The sequence below is a fragment of the Chionomys nivalis genome, chromosome X (assembly GCF_950005125.1).
Source record: "Chionomys nivalis chromosome X, mChiNiv1.1, whole genome shotgun sequence".
Classification (NCBI taxonomy): Eukaryota; Metazoa; Chordata; class Mammalia; order Rodentia; family Cricetidae; genus Chionomys; species Chionomys nivalis.
In genome coordinates this window covers 134,164,429-134,181,960 of record NC_080112.1, presented here as the reverse complement: position 1 = coordinate 134,181,960, position 17,532 = coordinate 134,164,429, and the positions used below count along the sequence as shown (strand labels likewise).

Genomic DNA, 17,532 nt, shown 5'->3' with positions numbered 1-17,532 from the left:
TGTTTCTTATAGATTTTATTTGGGGATCTTTATTATAACACAAAGACACAGTCACACACACACACACACACACACACACACACACGCTCACACTTCTAGTTCTGGCCCAGAAAGGATAGCCTCATTCCTCCCAGGTTCCTCAGCTGGTATCAGTCTCTGGCCTCCACGTGTGCTTGCACAGGTAGGCACACCTATATACATACATACCACAGATAGTACAAAGAACAGCAAAAAAAAATACCACCCAACTTAAAATGTGTTATGGCCTATATAATTTGTTTGAATAGCATCCTTGAAATGACAAAACTAAATAGGTTAAGTGAAGATTAGGAGTTACCTAGGGTCAGGGATAAGGAAAAGATGTGGCCAGGACTATCAAAAGGTAATATTGCTAAAACTACTGTGTATTTTGAATATAGTGGACACAAAATTCTACACAAATTATAAAGTTATATATAACTAAACACAATAAGTGTATATAAAATCAGTGAAACTGAAGGTTAATGGATTGTGTCAATGTCAACTTTCTACCTATGAAATTATGCCTCAAAAGTTAAGAGGTATAATGGTGTGCATTGTAATTCTAGTAGACGGGAGGTAGAAGCAGAAATAAAAATCAGAAATTCAAAGTCACCCTTGGCTATATATTGAGCTCAAGACCAACATGGGTTATAAGAGATCCTGTTTTAAAAACACAAACAGGCAAAAAGTAAACAGTAAAAGTTGGGAGTATAGCTCAGTGACAGAGTGCTTGCTTGGCGTGCACAAAGTCATGGGCCCAATCTGCAACCCTATATAAACCAGGCACGGGGGCACACTCTTGTAATGCCAGCACTAAGGAGGTAAAGGCTTGAGGATCAGAAGTTCAAGGTCATCTTCAGCTTCATAGTAAAGCACCAGTTTTATAACCAGATTGGGATATATGTATGACACCTGGGTCTAAGACTTTCTTAAAAAAATACTTATTTGGCCAGATGTGGTAGTAAACACGTTTATTCCCAACACGACGGAGGAAAAGTCTCCGTGTGGATCTCTCTGAGTTCAAGGCCAGTCTTATCTACAGAGCAAGTTGCTTAAGGGCAAATTCCAAACCAAACAGGACCGTGTAGAGACACCCTGACTCAAAAAAGTTACTATTGAATATAAGGATATACAGAATCTATTCTTTCTTACAATCACGGTTGAATCTGCAATTATCTCAGGGTAAAAAGTGTGAAGAAAACAAGCAAGCTCCATGTGAAAATGAATGAAGCAGTGCCCAATCTGATTCCAAGGCTTCAGAAATTCTGCAGTATCCAAAAGTGCCCCCTTACTAAATAACTGATTAATCTTCATAAGCCACTTCTAAAAAAAACAAAACAAAAAAACAAACCAAAACAAAAAACCTGACACTCATCATTTAACTAAGGGACCAGATTTTCCAAATGAGACTGTGTCAATGGTCAGAACCCCACTTTAGAAAGTACGGTTTGATGATCTGTTCTTGTGTTCTCCATTTCCCTCCGTTCCCTGGGATGGGAAGACGCTTAATGATGAGAATACATCCCTTAAAGGGGAAGGGAAAAAACCCAACTATACTCTTTTTGCATATCTGGAGGTCATAGATCTCCCCATGATTCTAGTACATGAAATGAAGGATGCTGATTCTGGAATCATGTCGCAGAGTCACCCCACCTGAATTTCACAAACTGTGATTGCACTGGATTCTGCTTCATGGGCAGGAGATGGGGAGTGTCTCACACTCTAGTCCACTGCAATTGTCTTGGCTTCCATGAGCCACCATAATCAGTTTAGTGTGCTTAAATGAAGATGCGCCAGTGAAGAGTTCAAAAGACCGGTCAGAAGTTATCAGAGAAGGAATACACATGGACTGCGCTCTTACTACTTTATTGAATAAAGAATTTTCTAGAATAACATGTGATAGGCCTGCATTGCAAGAAACAAAGCTGAACATGGTAGTTTAACATCAAATGGTAAGCAAATTAATATTTCTTGAATAAAATTGTGTGTGTAGCTGTCATGGAAAAACAAAAGTCTGCAGCTCAGTATTTTTCAATCTGTGGAATGTTTCAAAAGGCATAAGAAAAATGAGTAGCATTTCTTTTATATGTTTCAAATCAATTACACAGGTATTTCACAAATCTCCCTCACCCTCTCCTGCTTTCCAAATAAAATCTTAATATAAACATGAAAAATGCCAGTAATCACAAGAGACTGCCAAACTCACAGCAGAAGGTAACATCTGAATTAATATGTATTATGTAAAACAAAGCCAAGAATGCCCACTATTGCCAAATTCATGTAGGCACATTTCATAACTCACTTCGAAGTGTTTAAGTTTGTCGCGTTCACAATTACTGTTTTCAGTACAACTGTTTCTTTAAGGGCTCCGATTCTCTCTTGGAAAAGAAGAATAAATTGTTTACATCAGTGATAGGATTGCTGCTATAGTATATAAGAGAAAAAGAAAACTCATCACAATTACCAGAACTATGACATATTATAAACTGGGGGATGCATTTTAAGGGAAAACATAATTTGCTTTTACGTTAGGAATTAAACAGTATAAACATAGTATGGGCGCAAACAATAAAATCCAAGAGAAAGGCTCAACTTTCAATGGTATGTTTGTATTATTTAAAAATGCAGGATTGGGAATTTACACTGTATCTGAGTCTATGGATAAATAATAAAATCACCCCCCCAGAACCATTTTAGGGTAATACAGGAGAGGAAAGGTACATTGCCTAATACAAGTTATAGTTGGACTAAAAGTTCTCTGAGTCAAGCATTTTCTTTATTTAGTCCATTTGTTCAAGTTACTATCTTCTTATTCTTGTGCTACTTGAGGTCTTATACATACCAGATCAACCATCTACCAATGAGCTAGATGAATAAGCCTCCAGAGTCAAGAACTTTAAATACTAACACGTGTCTTGGTTACAAGTGAGGCCAATGAACATTATCTGTACTGAAACATGGGTACACTTTCTACCACACTTTGATTCTCTTTAGCAACCAGGCAAAATCGCAATGCTTTCAAGAAGAAATCACAGTGTCTAAACTATCAGGCTGCCGTTGTCATGACCACTACTACTGGTGGAGAGCTGCTACTTGTGTTCAGTAGCTTTGATTTGCTTTTCTCTCCACCCAGACCTACTGAGAATCCTGCTTATCATCAGGGTGAAGAAAAGGCTGAGTGCAGGCCAGAAAAGACACTGTCTGCCTGCCTTCCCCCACTAGACTCTGTTACGCACCGTAACCGATAATGTTCCCCAGGAACCACCTGATCCTCAGAAAACGTGGTAGTGAGAGCATTTGGTGAGGAGGCATGGGAAAGGCTCTGGAGATCAGCTATACTATAGTAAACCTCATCCTCCTTTCTCACATGATTCTTAATGACCTTATATAGGACATAGGACAGCTCAAGGATATTCAAGGCTAAAGACACCAGGGACACCACCAGCATGAAGAGGATGAAGATGGTTTTTTCTGTGGGGCGAGAGATGAAGCAGTCCACCTGATGTGGGCAAGGAGCTTGCTCACAAATGTAAACTGCCCTCAGGGTAAATCCATAAATGTACCACTGGACCAGCATGAAGGTCACCTCAAAGACAGACTTGAAGAAGATACTGAGCATGTAGGTTAGCAGCAACCGGCCTTTCCTTTCCACCTTAGCTTGTTCTTCACTGCCACTCTCGAACTTCTTTTCTTCAGTTTGCTGTAAGTGCGCTTCCACATAGGCACCATTAACACGAACAACTCCAAGCTCCTTCTCTAGCTTCTTCAGGGTCTGGTTCTGCCGGGTCTCATAGAACACGTGTGCCAGGTATAAGAGTGTGGGTACAGACACGAAGATGACCTGGAGGACCCAGAGGTGCACGTGAGAGATGGGGAAAGCTTGGTCGTAGCAGATGTTTTCACAGCCAGGCTGCTGAGTGTTGCAACGGAACTTCAGCTGCTCATCACTCCAGGCTGACTCAATGGCAGTCCCCAGGAGCAGGATGCGGAAGATGAAAAGGACCTTGAGCCATACCTTTCCTCCAACCATGGAGTAGGGCTGAACCTTTTTTAGAAGCTTGGCTAAGGCACTCCAGTCGCCCATGTTGCCCTCTCGCCGTTCTTGCACTTAAAAGAGAAGTGGGCACAGCAAGTGATTGCACGCCTTGGAGGACGAAGTAAACGAAAAAGTAAGTGCAAGAGTCACACCTGCCTCAAATTCAAAAGCCTACCGCTGTCTGGCCCCTTCCTCACGCCATCTCCTAATAAAAGGAAATTGCTGACAACAGGCAAAAGCTTATGTGAATTCATTTTTATAAGTGGCAAGTGTTCCTGCACCAGAACATATGTGTATCTATAATGAAACAGGTTACATAAATGGGAAACAGATAAATTTAAAGGTCTCCTTCATTTCAGTATAAACAATCTCCAAAAATAATGAGTCAACTCTTTAGCATACTAACAATTCATACGCATACACTGATTGGTGCAGTTTCAGAAGTTGGGCCAACTTTTCCCAAAGAGAGACAATGCCATTCATGCACCCATTATTTATTCAGTGTCTACTAGGTGAAATGTACTCTAACAGGCACGGGCTCTTACTGGTGAGTAAAACAGAATATACTTGTGGCATGTACAACCAACTGGGCAAACTCGCTAATTTCAAATATGGAGTTTTCCTGGTACATGCCAGTAATCTCCAGCCCTCAGAATACTGAAGTGGAAGGATCACTCAGAGTTCTAGGCCTACCTTTGCTACCCAGTGAATTCCAGATCATCCTGGGATGCCCATTGAGTTACCCTGAGCTACAGAGTAAGAACTTGCCTCAAAAAGTATAACATTTTATTAAATACATAATATAATTTATAAGATAAGGAATGAAGAAATCCAGTGCAAGATACGGCTTACACCTTAATTTCAGAAACAGGTGTGTGTGTGTGTGTGTGTGTGTGTGTGTGTGTGTGTGATAGCTTATAATCAAAGGAAGTCTCAGTGAGCAAATGAATACACAGCAGTTGCAAATTTAAATAGATGCTGAGAAGAAAATAACCAGGACACACTGACAAAAAAAAAATGAGGTAGGAAAGCTCCAGCCAGACTGATTAGAGATAGTCGGACAAGAATAAGAAAATTATTGCCAGATGTGAAAGAAACAACAGCGATTCGAAAAGGAAAGAACTTGCTATATTCAAAGAATTAAAAGGCAGAAGTTGAGGTAGCTGTTGAGCAAGTGGGCAGTGTAAGGGATGAGCGAGAGTCACAGAAGAGTTACATCAGACACCACCTAGCAGCAGAAAAGCCTGGATGCTGGAACAAAGATCACACTGTGAAAGTAGGACACGGCTGAGGCATGGGAGAAAGTACAAACGGTTGTCCCAGGCTTGCAGGGCCAGTGGGAGGACAGGCAGGGCAGGCAGGGCAGGATTAGAGCAAGGGACATAGAGATTAGGAAAAGGATGGGAGCTCTGTTCTAATAGATAGCAAGTGAGTTTTGGTGGAAACAAAATATCAAGAGGCTATCAAGAATGACGGGGGCCTGGCGAGATGGATTAGCAGTTAGAAGGACATGATTATGCTATACGAAGAAGTTAAGGTGAAAACCTTTCAGAAGGAACAACGATGCCATCCCCTAGCCTACTGAGTGTGGGTGGAAGCGGGCATGACAGAAAATATGAGCCAAGCAGTTCTGAAGACTTGGTAGTCTTCACCCATTTCTTCCCTAGAGGCCCTGTTTCTTCATGAAAATGTCCTCAGAGCAAAAGCAGAGTCAGATGCTTTCTGCTTCCAATTCAGAGAATAGTAGATGATCTTACCATGGATGGGCCACAGATAATTTCTATAAAACTAACAAACAACTATCATTTTTAATTAAACACTTTCAATGCAGCAAATCATTTACAAAGTAATTTTTCATCTGCTGAATTAAAATCATACTTAACATTTTAATCCACCTCCTTTGAAAAAGCATTTTTTCCAAACACAGTCATTGTAAGCAAATGAGTATAATAAAACAGAAAAAGATTCTTAACACAAGCACAGTAAGACTTGGCCAATTAATAATCAATTTTAGAAGCTAAGCCATACAACTAATTTGTTTCTTGTTTTAATGGCCATGCTGCAGAGTACTTTCAGTACTGTGAGAAAAAATTAAAATGAACGCTAGAAAAAGAGAAGGGTTAACGAAATTTACAGCGTGCCAATCACCTGAGATTGGTTGCAACTGTTATCCAAGAATAAGAACTGAAGCTTCCCCAAATTAAAATTGTTAGCGAGTTATCAAATTATAAGGCTTCAAAGTACACAAAGTACTTTCTCAGCTGGATAAATAACACATTTTAGATGAACTTTCCTCTGTCACACAGATTACAAAAGTAGTCCTATTAAGCTAAAGTCACCAAGATCTAGAGTTTATAATTAGTTCATTCCTCAAGGCTGATTGAAAACAAGTCATTGGCAGTACAAGACTTCCCTATTTCTTCTCAATCATCTGTCACATTTAAACAGGGCTTATTCGCTAGAGATTTGAAGGTGCCTTCGAAATTGAGCTCCTTTTGCAAAACACATAGGGTGAAATGGTAAAGAAAAAATCCCCAGAACTACTTTAGTCTAGTCTATAAAATGTAGCTGACAAATCAAGAAACAATGCTGGGGGCAAACAGGAGTCTTAATATTTTTAACTAATTCATGGTAGAGTTCTTAGCAATTTTCAAGAACTATATGAAGTTTTTAAGCTTTTCAGATATTCTGTTCTGAAAAAGTTCTTACTAAACATATGAAAATAGAGATCTAAGATTCAAAAGGATGAAAATAACTGAGAATGAGTCATCTTAGCTAAGCAAATGCTTCACAGGAAAGTTTAAAACCCTCTTGCAGAACATTATTTTTAAACTGGACAAGATCTTTCTAATTTTAAAATATAAAACGTAGAACTTCCAGTTTCAACTCAACACACGCGGGGCTTAGCTATATCATCATTCCTGTCATTACAGCAAGAAAGCCCTAACAGATTTAAAATTGCCAAGTTTTCTCCAACCCACCAAAGAACTGAAGACACAGGGCAAGACAGCCCCTCTCTCTAGATGGGCAGATACACACAATCTTACCAAGATACTTACCTGAAGCGAAGGCACTAGGGTAAAATATTAGTAAAGAAAATAAATCTGACAAACGTCGAGTGCGACAAGCGTTTGGAGTGAGAGCTCTCCGAAGAAGAGACCCTCCTACTCCACAGATCTCACCAGGTTCTGACTGAAATCTCCTCCCCTCTGAAGGAGAGGAAAAGTAACCATTCTGAGATAGCCCCAAAAGTAAAAGCCAATAAGAATCTCATCCTTGCTAGACATGATGGCGCCTGCTTTTAATGCCAGCCCTTGAGAGAAAGAAGCAGTTTGAGGCCATCTTAGGAGTTCTAGGACAGCCAAAGCTACACAGAGACCCTGTCTAAAAAAAAAAAAAAAAAAAAAATACACCAAAAACAAAACAACAACAGCAAAAAACAAAACAAAACAAAAAATCCTCTTCTTTGGGGAAGGAGAAAGTAAGCATTTTTGAAATGTACACTGGAAAAAGGGAACAGTTTTCAAGTAAATTCACTCTCGTTGCCTAGGCCAACTTGTACACATGTACTCGGAATCTCCTGCCTCAGCCTCTCAAACAGCTAGGATTACAAGTCTGTAGCATTTAGCCCAGTTCAAACAAGTTCAGAATGTTCTTCAGTAACCAAGGCTAACACTCCGGACACAGTATCAGAAACATAGATCCTGGAAGAAGGGAGAATTAACGAGCTCTAGTCCAGGCGTTCCTTCTATTTCACCTAACATAAGGGAAAAAGGAGCAGCAGCCCTAGCCATGTTTGTAAAGGATACAGCCAAGGACTTGGACCCAACTGAAGCCCTACGTTACAAAGCACTTTCTCCATCTTCTTCTTTCCCAACATTTCAACAGGGATCCAGTACAGAACAATGGATCATCACTAAAATATGCTGCAAGCAAGAGAGTCTCTATTTAAAGTTCTTAGGAAAAAGAAAGAGCCAAAGGGTAGAAAAAACAAACAAAAGGACTAGAGCAGTGGTTCTCAACCTGTGGGTTCGCATCTCACCTATTCTGCGTATAAGATATTTATATTACAATTCCTAACACTAGTAAAATTAGAGTTATGAAGTAGCAATGAAGATCACTTTGTGGCTGGGGGGGGTCACCATTCATGAGGAACTGTATTAAAGGGTTATAGCTAGGAGGTTGAGAACCACTGCTCTAGAGACAACTGAAGGGAGTAGCAACTAAACTTCTACCACTAGAAATGGGGCTAGTGAAGTGATACACTCAGCAGGTATAGGTGCTTGCTGCCAACCCTAAGGACCCGATTCCATGCTGCCAACCCTAAGAACCCGAGTTCCATGCTGCCAACCCTAAGAACCCGAGTTCCATGCTGCCAACCCTAAGGACCCGATTCCATGCTGCCAACCCTAAGAACCCGAGTTCCATGCTGCCAACCCTAAGAACCTGAAGTTCATTCCCAAAACTCACATGTTCAATCCTATGATCTCCATGTGTACAGCCACACATGGAGATGAATGCACACATATAAACTGAATGAATGAATGGATGGATGGATGGATGGATGGATGAACAAACAAAGGAATGAATGAATGGAAAAAATTTATGGCTCAGTTCCTGACTGAGGAAAATAAACTCTTTACTAAAGGCCTATTTATTTCAGTTTGTATCACCCAATATACCATACCCAGTGAACACACAGAGAACACAAGGCATGCAAAGGGGTGAGAAAACCTATCTGAATAGATAAAGAAGTATCAGAACCAGATGAAGACAAGCCTTGAGACTTGAGAATTATTACATAAGGAATTTAAAATAACTATGAATAAACTGGGCATTATAGTACAAGCCTGTAATCCTGGCACTAAGAAGGACCACTAGTTTAAGGCCAACTAAAGTTGCATAGTGAGACACTATGTCAAACAAAAACAAACGGTGATCAATGCATTAAGAACTCAAAAAGTATGCCTTTAATGCCAGCAATCAAGAGGAAAAGTCTGAGGCTAGCTGGGGATACACAGTAAGGCACTCTACCTTGAAAAGAAATACGGATGTTAAGAAAGAAAGGAGGGGAGAAGTCACCTTTCCTAACCCTCTACAACTACTGAAACACTCACGGCAACAGGAAAAGCTTGTTGTTGTGGTAAGAAAGCTGTGCTTTCACCTCCCCTACGACCCACTCTAGCTCACAAAGAGAAACAGAATGCAGACAGCAACTTCTTGCGTCTGCTGATAAAAGGTTCTGGGTTTTTTTGCTTTTTTGTTGTTTTGTATTTTGAGAATGATCTTGCTATGTTGCCAAGGCTGGTCTGAAACTCAAAGGATTCTTTCACCTTGGCCTCCAGAGTAGCTGGGTCTTGAGTGAATTGAAAGCATTCACCACCATGTTCACTCAAGATTATTTTTGAACATTGTAGCTAACAGCAAGCACTAGGTGGCTAATGGGAACTAAAAACCTTTCTTTAAACACCAGGAACAAGACAAGACCACCTGTTTTGGTCACTTTCACAACTTTATACTTGAAGTTCTAGCTAGATCAATTAGGCTAGACAAAGAAATAAAGACATCCAACTTGGAAATGAATAAGGAAAACTATCCATCTTCACAGATGAAATCCTAAAGAATCGACAAAAACAAAACAAAAAATCTATTAAACCTAATAAAGTTAGCAAAGTTGTAGAAAATAAGATCAAAACACAAAAATGCAAGCATCAAAGTCATATGTAGTTACCATATGACCAAGGAATTCTGCTACTAGGTATACATCCCAAAGTACTGAGAACAAGTACTTGAATCCTTGTTTGTGAAATAGTGTTCATAATAGCCAATAATGGAAACAACTTAAGTGTCCATAGCATATTAATGGATTGGAAAAATGTGAGGCATACATGATAGATATACTATGTATGTATCATATATAGAATACATACACAATATGTACACATTTATGACAATACAATGGAACACTACAAGAATGAAGTTCTCATATGTACAACATGAATGAGCCTCAAAAATATTTAATGGAAGAAGCCAGATTTTATAAAAAATGATAAATACTGGACCATTTCAGAACTATAAAAATCTATAATAGAAAAAAGTCACAGGAAAGTTAAAGTAGCTTGAAGTTACTAAGTATTAGGGTGCAGTAAGTAAAATATAGGAGAGAGTGCTGAATTAGTTCCAAGCTTCTATTTAGGCTAATGAAAGAAGACTGAAAACGACACTAGGGCTGTTTTCACATCACTGAGAATGCAGCTAATATCACTGAACTGTAACACTCAACTTAAAATGCTAAATTCTGTTATACAACTTTCATCACGATTAAAAATAAACAGGAGTATTGCTATATACTACCAACAAGCAATTTTAAATGGAAATTAAGAGATCAATTTTAGTTACAAAAGCATGACAATGAATAAATGAATAGATGAAATACTTGGGGATAAATCTGAGATTCTATGCAACTGCTATCAAAATTCCAATGGCTTCCCCACTTCCAACTGATCAATATGGCAGCACAAGATGCTTCAATATACAAAAAGAACATTGAAATGAAAATAATTGGAAGACTCATATTTTCTGATTTCTAATTTTATTACACAGTTGTAATAATCAAGACAATTTGGTATTGGCATGAAGACAGGTACAAAGCCCAAAGGACAAAATGAAATGTACCCAACCACATCCCCAGCCCCACGCACTCATACCTATGGCCAAGTGATTTTCAGCAAAGGTGCCAATACGAGTCAGTGGAAGAAAGAACTGTTCAACAAAAGGTACTAGGACAACTGGATAGTTACATATAAAAGAACGAAAATAAGAGCCAGATATGGTGGCTCATGACTGTAATCCCGCATGTAGGATGTGGAAGCAGGGAGATCAGACGTTTGAAGTCATCCTTAGTCAAAGCTGAGTTGGAAGGCAACCTGAACTATTTGAGACCCAATCTAAGAGAAAAATAAAAAAAATAAATAAATAAACAGGGGCTGGGGATTTTGCACTGGGAGTAAAGTGTCTGGCCTTGGAAGCATAAGAACAGTCCTATTTCAGATCTTCAAGACCCACATAAAGCCAAGCATAGCTGCACAACTGATTAACATTAGTCCATACAAACATGTACATGGGGGATAAGGCTATCCCTAAAGCTTGCTGGCTGGCCAGTGCAGTCAACTGATGAACACCAAGTTCAGGAAGAGACGATGTCTCAAGAAGTAAGGTGTAGTCGGGCATGGTGGTGCATACTTTTAATCACAGCACTAGGGAGGCAGTGGCTGACAGATCTCTGTAATTTCCAAGGCAGCCTGGTCTACATAGTGAGTTCTAGGATAGCCAGGGCTGCACAGTGAGATCCTGTCTTAAACAAAAACAGGGCTTAGAGGGACGGGTCAGTAGTTAAGAGTACTAGCAGCTCTTCTAGAAGTTCAGGGTTGGATTCCCAACAACCACATGATGACTCACAACCATCTAGATTTCCCATTCCAGGGGATCCAATGCCCTTTTTTGGTTTCTGTGCAGACTGCATGCATGTGGTGCAAACACATGTACATTAAATTAATTAATTCATTAAACATGAAAATAAGGTTGACCCCTATATTACACTATAGGAAAATTATACAAATATTAACTCAAAATAGATCAAGGACCCAATAACTATAAAAGCTAAAATTATACTAGTATTCTATTAAATACATATAAACACATCTAAACTTTCACATCCTTGAATTTCAGTGTTTTTTTAATGTGATTATTAAAGGGAAAGTAAATAATATATCATCAAAATTAAAAATTTTGTGCATCAAAGACATCAACAAGAATATGACAACATCTCCTGGGAGCATGGGAACCATGGGAGAGGGGAGAAGGGGAGGGGAGAGGAAAGGAGGGGAGCAGAGAAAAATGTATAGCTCAATAAAAAATTTTAAAAACACAAAAAAGAATATAAAAAGGCTACCTATAGAATGAGGGAAAATACTTGCAAACCACATACCTGTGGTTGGACAGAAGGCTTAGGAGTTAAGAACTCTTGCCATGCAATCATAAGGACCAGAGTTCAGATCCCCACCACCAGGTAATAAACTGGCACCCCTGTAAAAGTCTGTAACATTCCAGCTCTAGGGAGACAGAAATGGGAGGATCACTGAGGCTTGCTGGCTTCCAGCCTAGCTAAGACACAAGCACCCAAGTTCAGGAAGGGATCCCGCCTTCTAGAAATAGGTAGAAAAGAATTAAGGAGGTTGCCCAATACCTTCTCCAGGCTTCTGTGTATCTATAGGCATTAACAATGCACAGATTTATATGCATACATTCGCATACACATGTAAATAAATCAACATAAATCTCTGAAAAAGAGGACAGTATACAAATGCTGAAAATGTTCATAAAAAGATGTTCAACATAACCAATCATAGGTGAGTGTAAATCAAAACAACAACGAAGTACTATATTACATCCACTGGGATGGCTGCAATAAAGTAAAGATGTGGAAAAACTGGAGCCTGCCTACATTGCTGGGGGGAATATAGAGTGGTGCTGCTGCTATGGAAACTAGTTAGGCAGTTCCTCAGAGAAGTTAAACATAGAATTTCCATATGATATTCTTTCTACTCCTAGGTATACACCCTACAGAACCGAAAACAAGACCTCTAATACTTGCACATGACTGTTCACAGCAACACTGTTCCCAATAGCCAGCAGGAAGAAATGACCAGACATCCATCTACTAAAAGTCCATAAACAAAACATGGTAGGTGCAAATACAACAAAATGTCATTCAGGAATGATAAAGAATGAAACATTGATACATGGTACAATGCGAACAACCCCCCAAAATTTTGTTAAGCAGAGGAAACCAAATTTAAAAGTCACATGCCATACAATTTTCCATATACCAAATATTCAGAATATCAATGCCCATGAACACAAAAACCAAATGCAAATGCCAGGATAAGAGCTGAAATGGAGAGTTTGCACTTAATAAATATGGAGTTTTCTTTTAGGGATATAAAATACTTTAAAACTTGAAAGACTGTGAATGTATTACATGTCACTGAAATGTGCATTTGAAAATGACTGATTTATGTAATGTGAATTGTATATTAATGGTGCAGGGGGTAAAACAGTATCTTAAAACTACCAGTTCTACCAGGAATCAACTTCCGTGGAACTTAGAAAATTAAACTATTTAAGCATCAGTTCCTCTCACATAAAAGACAATTCTTTCTAACGTAGGAGGTAAAGCAGCTAAGCAATACATGGGTGAGAGACTTTAAACAAGAGTTATTGTTGTCTTATTAATGTATTTTTTAAGGTGGTATAGCTTTTATTTATTTATTTTTTCTTTATTTATTTATTAAAGATTTCTGCCTCCTCCCGCCACCGCCTCCCATTTCCCTCCCCCTCCCCCAATCAAGTCCCCCTCCCTCATCAGCCCGAAGAGTAGTCAGGGTTCCCTGCCCTGTGGGAAGTCCAAGGACCTCCCACCTCCTTCCAGGTCTAGTAAGGTGAGCATCCAAACTGCCTAGGTTCCCACAAAGCCAGTACGTGCAGTAGGATCAAAATCCAGTGCCATTGTTCTTGAGTTCTTAGCAGTCCTCATTGTCTGCTATGTTCAGCGAGTCCGGTTTTATCCCATGCTTTTTCAGACCCAGGCCAGCTGGCCTTGGTGAGTTCCCAATAGAATATCCCCATTGTCTCAGTATGTGGGTGCACCCCTCGCGGTCCTGAGTAAAGGATCATCTGGAGACATTACCATCCCTGACTTCAAACTCTATTACAGAGCTACAGTATTGAAAACAGCTTGGTATTGGCATAAAAACAGAGAAGTTGGCCAATGGAATCCAATAGAAGACCTGGACTTTAACCCACAAACCTATGAACACCTGATTTTCGATAAAGGAGCTAAAAGTATACAATGGAAAAAAGAGAGCATCTTCAACAAACTGTGCTGGCATAACTGGATGTCAATCTGTAGAAGAATGAAAATAGATCCATATCTATCACCATGCACAAAACTCAAGTCCAAATGGATTAAAGACCTCAATATCAGTCCAAACACACTGAACCTGATAGAAGAGAAAGTGGGGAGTACTCTACAACACATGGGCACAGGAGAACACTTCCTACGTACAACCCCAGCAGCATAGACATTAAGGGCAACATTGAATAAATGGGACCTCCTGAAACTGAGAAGCTTATTAATGTATTTATTTCAACTTGACTTACACAAGAAAGACATTCAATTGTTTTTCTTGAGTATGATTCTTCACAGTGTGAGAATGCCTGCCCTCCTTTTAAATCAAAGACTCTGCTCATCGTTCTCAAGAAGAGAGTGCAGTGTGCTTTGTTCATCTTTGGGTGGAACAACAGCTATTCCAAGCCACTGACTGGACAAGCATGAAGAGTTTGGGCCTGATTCCTGAACAGTCTACTTGTCTGTTTGACATTAATATATTAAAGAGGTAACTACACAAAACTTGCAATGTCACCATTTAAAGAATTACCCCAAATCCAAATGAAAGGAAAAGTAATAACTTATTAACATTACTTCCTTAGACTCCAAGAAACAGATAAAAACAGATTGTTGGTTCACTGAGGCCACTATGCTACTGCTTAACAACAGAAATAAGCAAATTCCTCCGTAAAAGTCAGGTGACAAATATTTTGAGCTTCATGGGTCATATACTGCAACTAACTACTCAGCTCTTTAAATGTATCACAAAAGCATCCACGGAAATAGTACACATGAATGAGTAAGGCTGTGTTTCACTGAAACCTTATTTATTTATGAAATAGATTGGAGGCTTGATTTGGCTCAAGTGTGGTAGTTTGCAAGCCCCAGATCTACACCCTCCGGACAAATTCGTACACCCATCCTAATCTGGTGGCATTAAACTTAAAGGAAATGACTAGGGCCTATGGCTCAAGTATCCACTGTTTAAACCAGATTGGCCTCAACCTCACAGAGATCTACTTGTCTCTGCCTCCCAAGTACTGGGATTAAAAGCATGCCCCACCACCACTTAGCTTGAAATCACTCATTTTAAGGAGATGTACAAAGACTGTTCTTGTCTTTGAATTAATTATGCTATGATTTGCATAAAAGGCTACTTAAAACTCAACCTATAAATGCTCGATAAAGAATAATATTGATTGAAATGAGAAAACTGAATGAAGCATATAGAAGAGAGGTAGTGCAAAAAAGCTGGATTTGGTCCCTAACAAGGGATCTAACATGATCCTGATGATTTGAATTTGGTTAATTGGAAAAGCAGCCTGGGGAATAAATCCTCAATGGAGGGCAGAAATGAGGCTTTAGAAACTGAGCAGGGTCAGGCATGTTGGTACAAGCCTTAATACAAGAAGTCAGATCTGCTTGCAAAATAACACACCACTGATTATTCTTTTTGTTGGCAAACAATAGAAATATGGTTAGTTTTTCCTATCAACAGACTAGTAGAAGGCTTGGTGGCTGTGGTGGTTTAAAAGAAAATGGCCCCCAAAGGGAGTGGCACTGTTAGGACATGTAGCTTTGTTGGAATAGGTGTAGTCTTGTTGGAGGAAGTGTGGGGCAGGCTTTGGGGTCTCTTTTCTCAAGATTCACTCAGTTGGACAGTCAGGCAACTTCCTGTTGCCTGCAAGATGTAGAGCTCTCAGCTCCTCTAGCACCATATGTCTGCCTGCATGCCGCCATGTTCCCCACCATGATGATAACCGACACCTCTGAAACTGTAAGCTATTCATGCCAATTAAATGTTTTCCTTAGAAGCGTTGTCTTGGTTATGGTGTTTCTTCACAGCAATAAAAACCCTAACTAAGACAGTGGTTCATGCCTGTAATTCTCATACAAGAGAAACTAGAGCAGAAAGAATGTCACAAGTTCAAGGCCATTCTGTACTACGTAGCGAGTTCTCAAAAACATAAGTAAATAATAAAGACGAGCAGATTATGAAATACAAAACATAACTACAAAGAAGTAAGAGCTTAATGAAAATCTTCTTTATTAATGATTCCTATTGTCTTTACCTTGAATCTGAAGCCAGTGATGTCCCATTAATCTCTATAGCTTGCAGTAAATTAATATCATTTAAGAGAAAAAATCTTTTAAAATTAATTACGATGAAAAAAACACAAAATTATTTCCAGCTTTCTACAAATCTTTATTACAACCCTAAGCTTCTTGTGATTTTAATTAATAAAAATTTTACACACAAGAAGCAGGAACTTTGCTATTTAAATAAAGATGAAAGCAATGATGGAGAAAATAATATAACAAATTTCTATTCTACCTGACTGTCTTATCTTTTTGACCTTTGTTTTAAAATTGTAATTCACATATGAAGCTTAAAACTAAAAATTAATGAGAAATATGTGCTTTATTTAATGTGGTTTAAAGAAACAAGTTCAGTTTTGTTTTAGTGAAAACCACTGCATGGTTTCAGATGGCAGCCACTTGCCCAAAGTAAACATATATACCCCCAAACTATACAGAGCTGTTGAATTAGAGACTGGCCATTGGCTTTTCCTCAAATATTGCCTTAATACAGTTGGATGTTTAAAATGGTCACAAATTGTTTTGTTTTGAAGAAAAGCAAAAGGAATCACTATATATGCGCCTGCAATATGTGGCGGCTCATACCTGAATCCTAGCACTCAGATGAAGAAGACGGATTGCTACATCTTTGAGGCCAACTTAAGCTACAGAATGAATTCCAGGGCATCCTGGGCTACAGAGTGAGAGACTGTCTCAAAAAAACAAAAAAGAAAAGAAAAGAAAAAGTATAGTGTTTACAATGAAGTCTGGTCGGGCAAGATCGCTCAAGCCCATATTCCCGGCACTCAGGTGGCTAACGCAGGAGGATCAAGGCTAGCCTGGGCTTCATAGTGAGTTTCAGGAAAGCCTGGATTACATTATGAGGACACCTCCGATCTTTAAAAAAAGCAGATTTCAAAAACCAACAATAAAGCCTTATAACAAAAGGCAAACTGTAACAACTGAGTGTTAAACAATCAAGAATGTCTCCTTAGTGCAGAGAAATAAAGGTATTTGTTACTGGTGTCTTAGTTAGGGCTGCTGTTGCTGTGACGATACTTCATGACTAAAAGCAACTTGAGGAAGGAAAGGGTTTATTTCACTCACAGTTCCATCTAACAGTTTATTATCAAAAGCAGTGAGGGAAGAACTCAGAGCAGGAGCGGATGCAGAGGCTATGGAGGGGAGCTGTTTACTGGCTTGCTCCGCCAGGCTTGTTCAGCCTGCTTTCTTATAGAACCCAGAACCACCATCCCAGGGGCGGCACCACACACAGTAAGCTGGGCCATCACATGTTAATCATCAATCCAGAAAATGCCTTACATACTTGTCTACAGCCCGATCTTATGGAGAAATTGTCTTAATTGAGATTTCCTCCTCTCAGATGATTCTAGTTTGTGTCAAGTTGACATAAAACTAGCCAGCACAAGTGAATACTTAGTCAACT

General features: G+C 39.2%; 2 protein-coding genes across 3 annotated transcripts in view; both read right to left on the bottom strand.

Annotated features, from left to right (window-relative positions):
- Window positions 1–17,532, bottom strand: part of Cdkl5 (cyclin dependent kinase like 5) — a 209,579-nt gene that overhangs the window by 114,438 nt on the left and 77,609 nt on the right. The gene's annotated exons all lie outside the window — the stretch shown is intronic.
- On the bottom strand, window positions 3,179–4,105 carry LOC130867448 (gap junction alpha-6 protein-like). Its single transcript, XM_057759477.1, has one exon. The coding sequence runs from the start codon at window positions 4,103–4,105 to the stop codon at window positions 3,179–3,181; it is 927 nt and encodes a 308-aa protein (XP_057615460.1).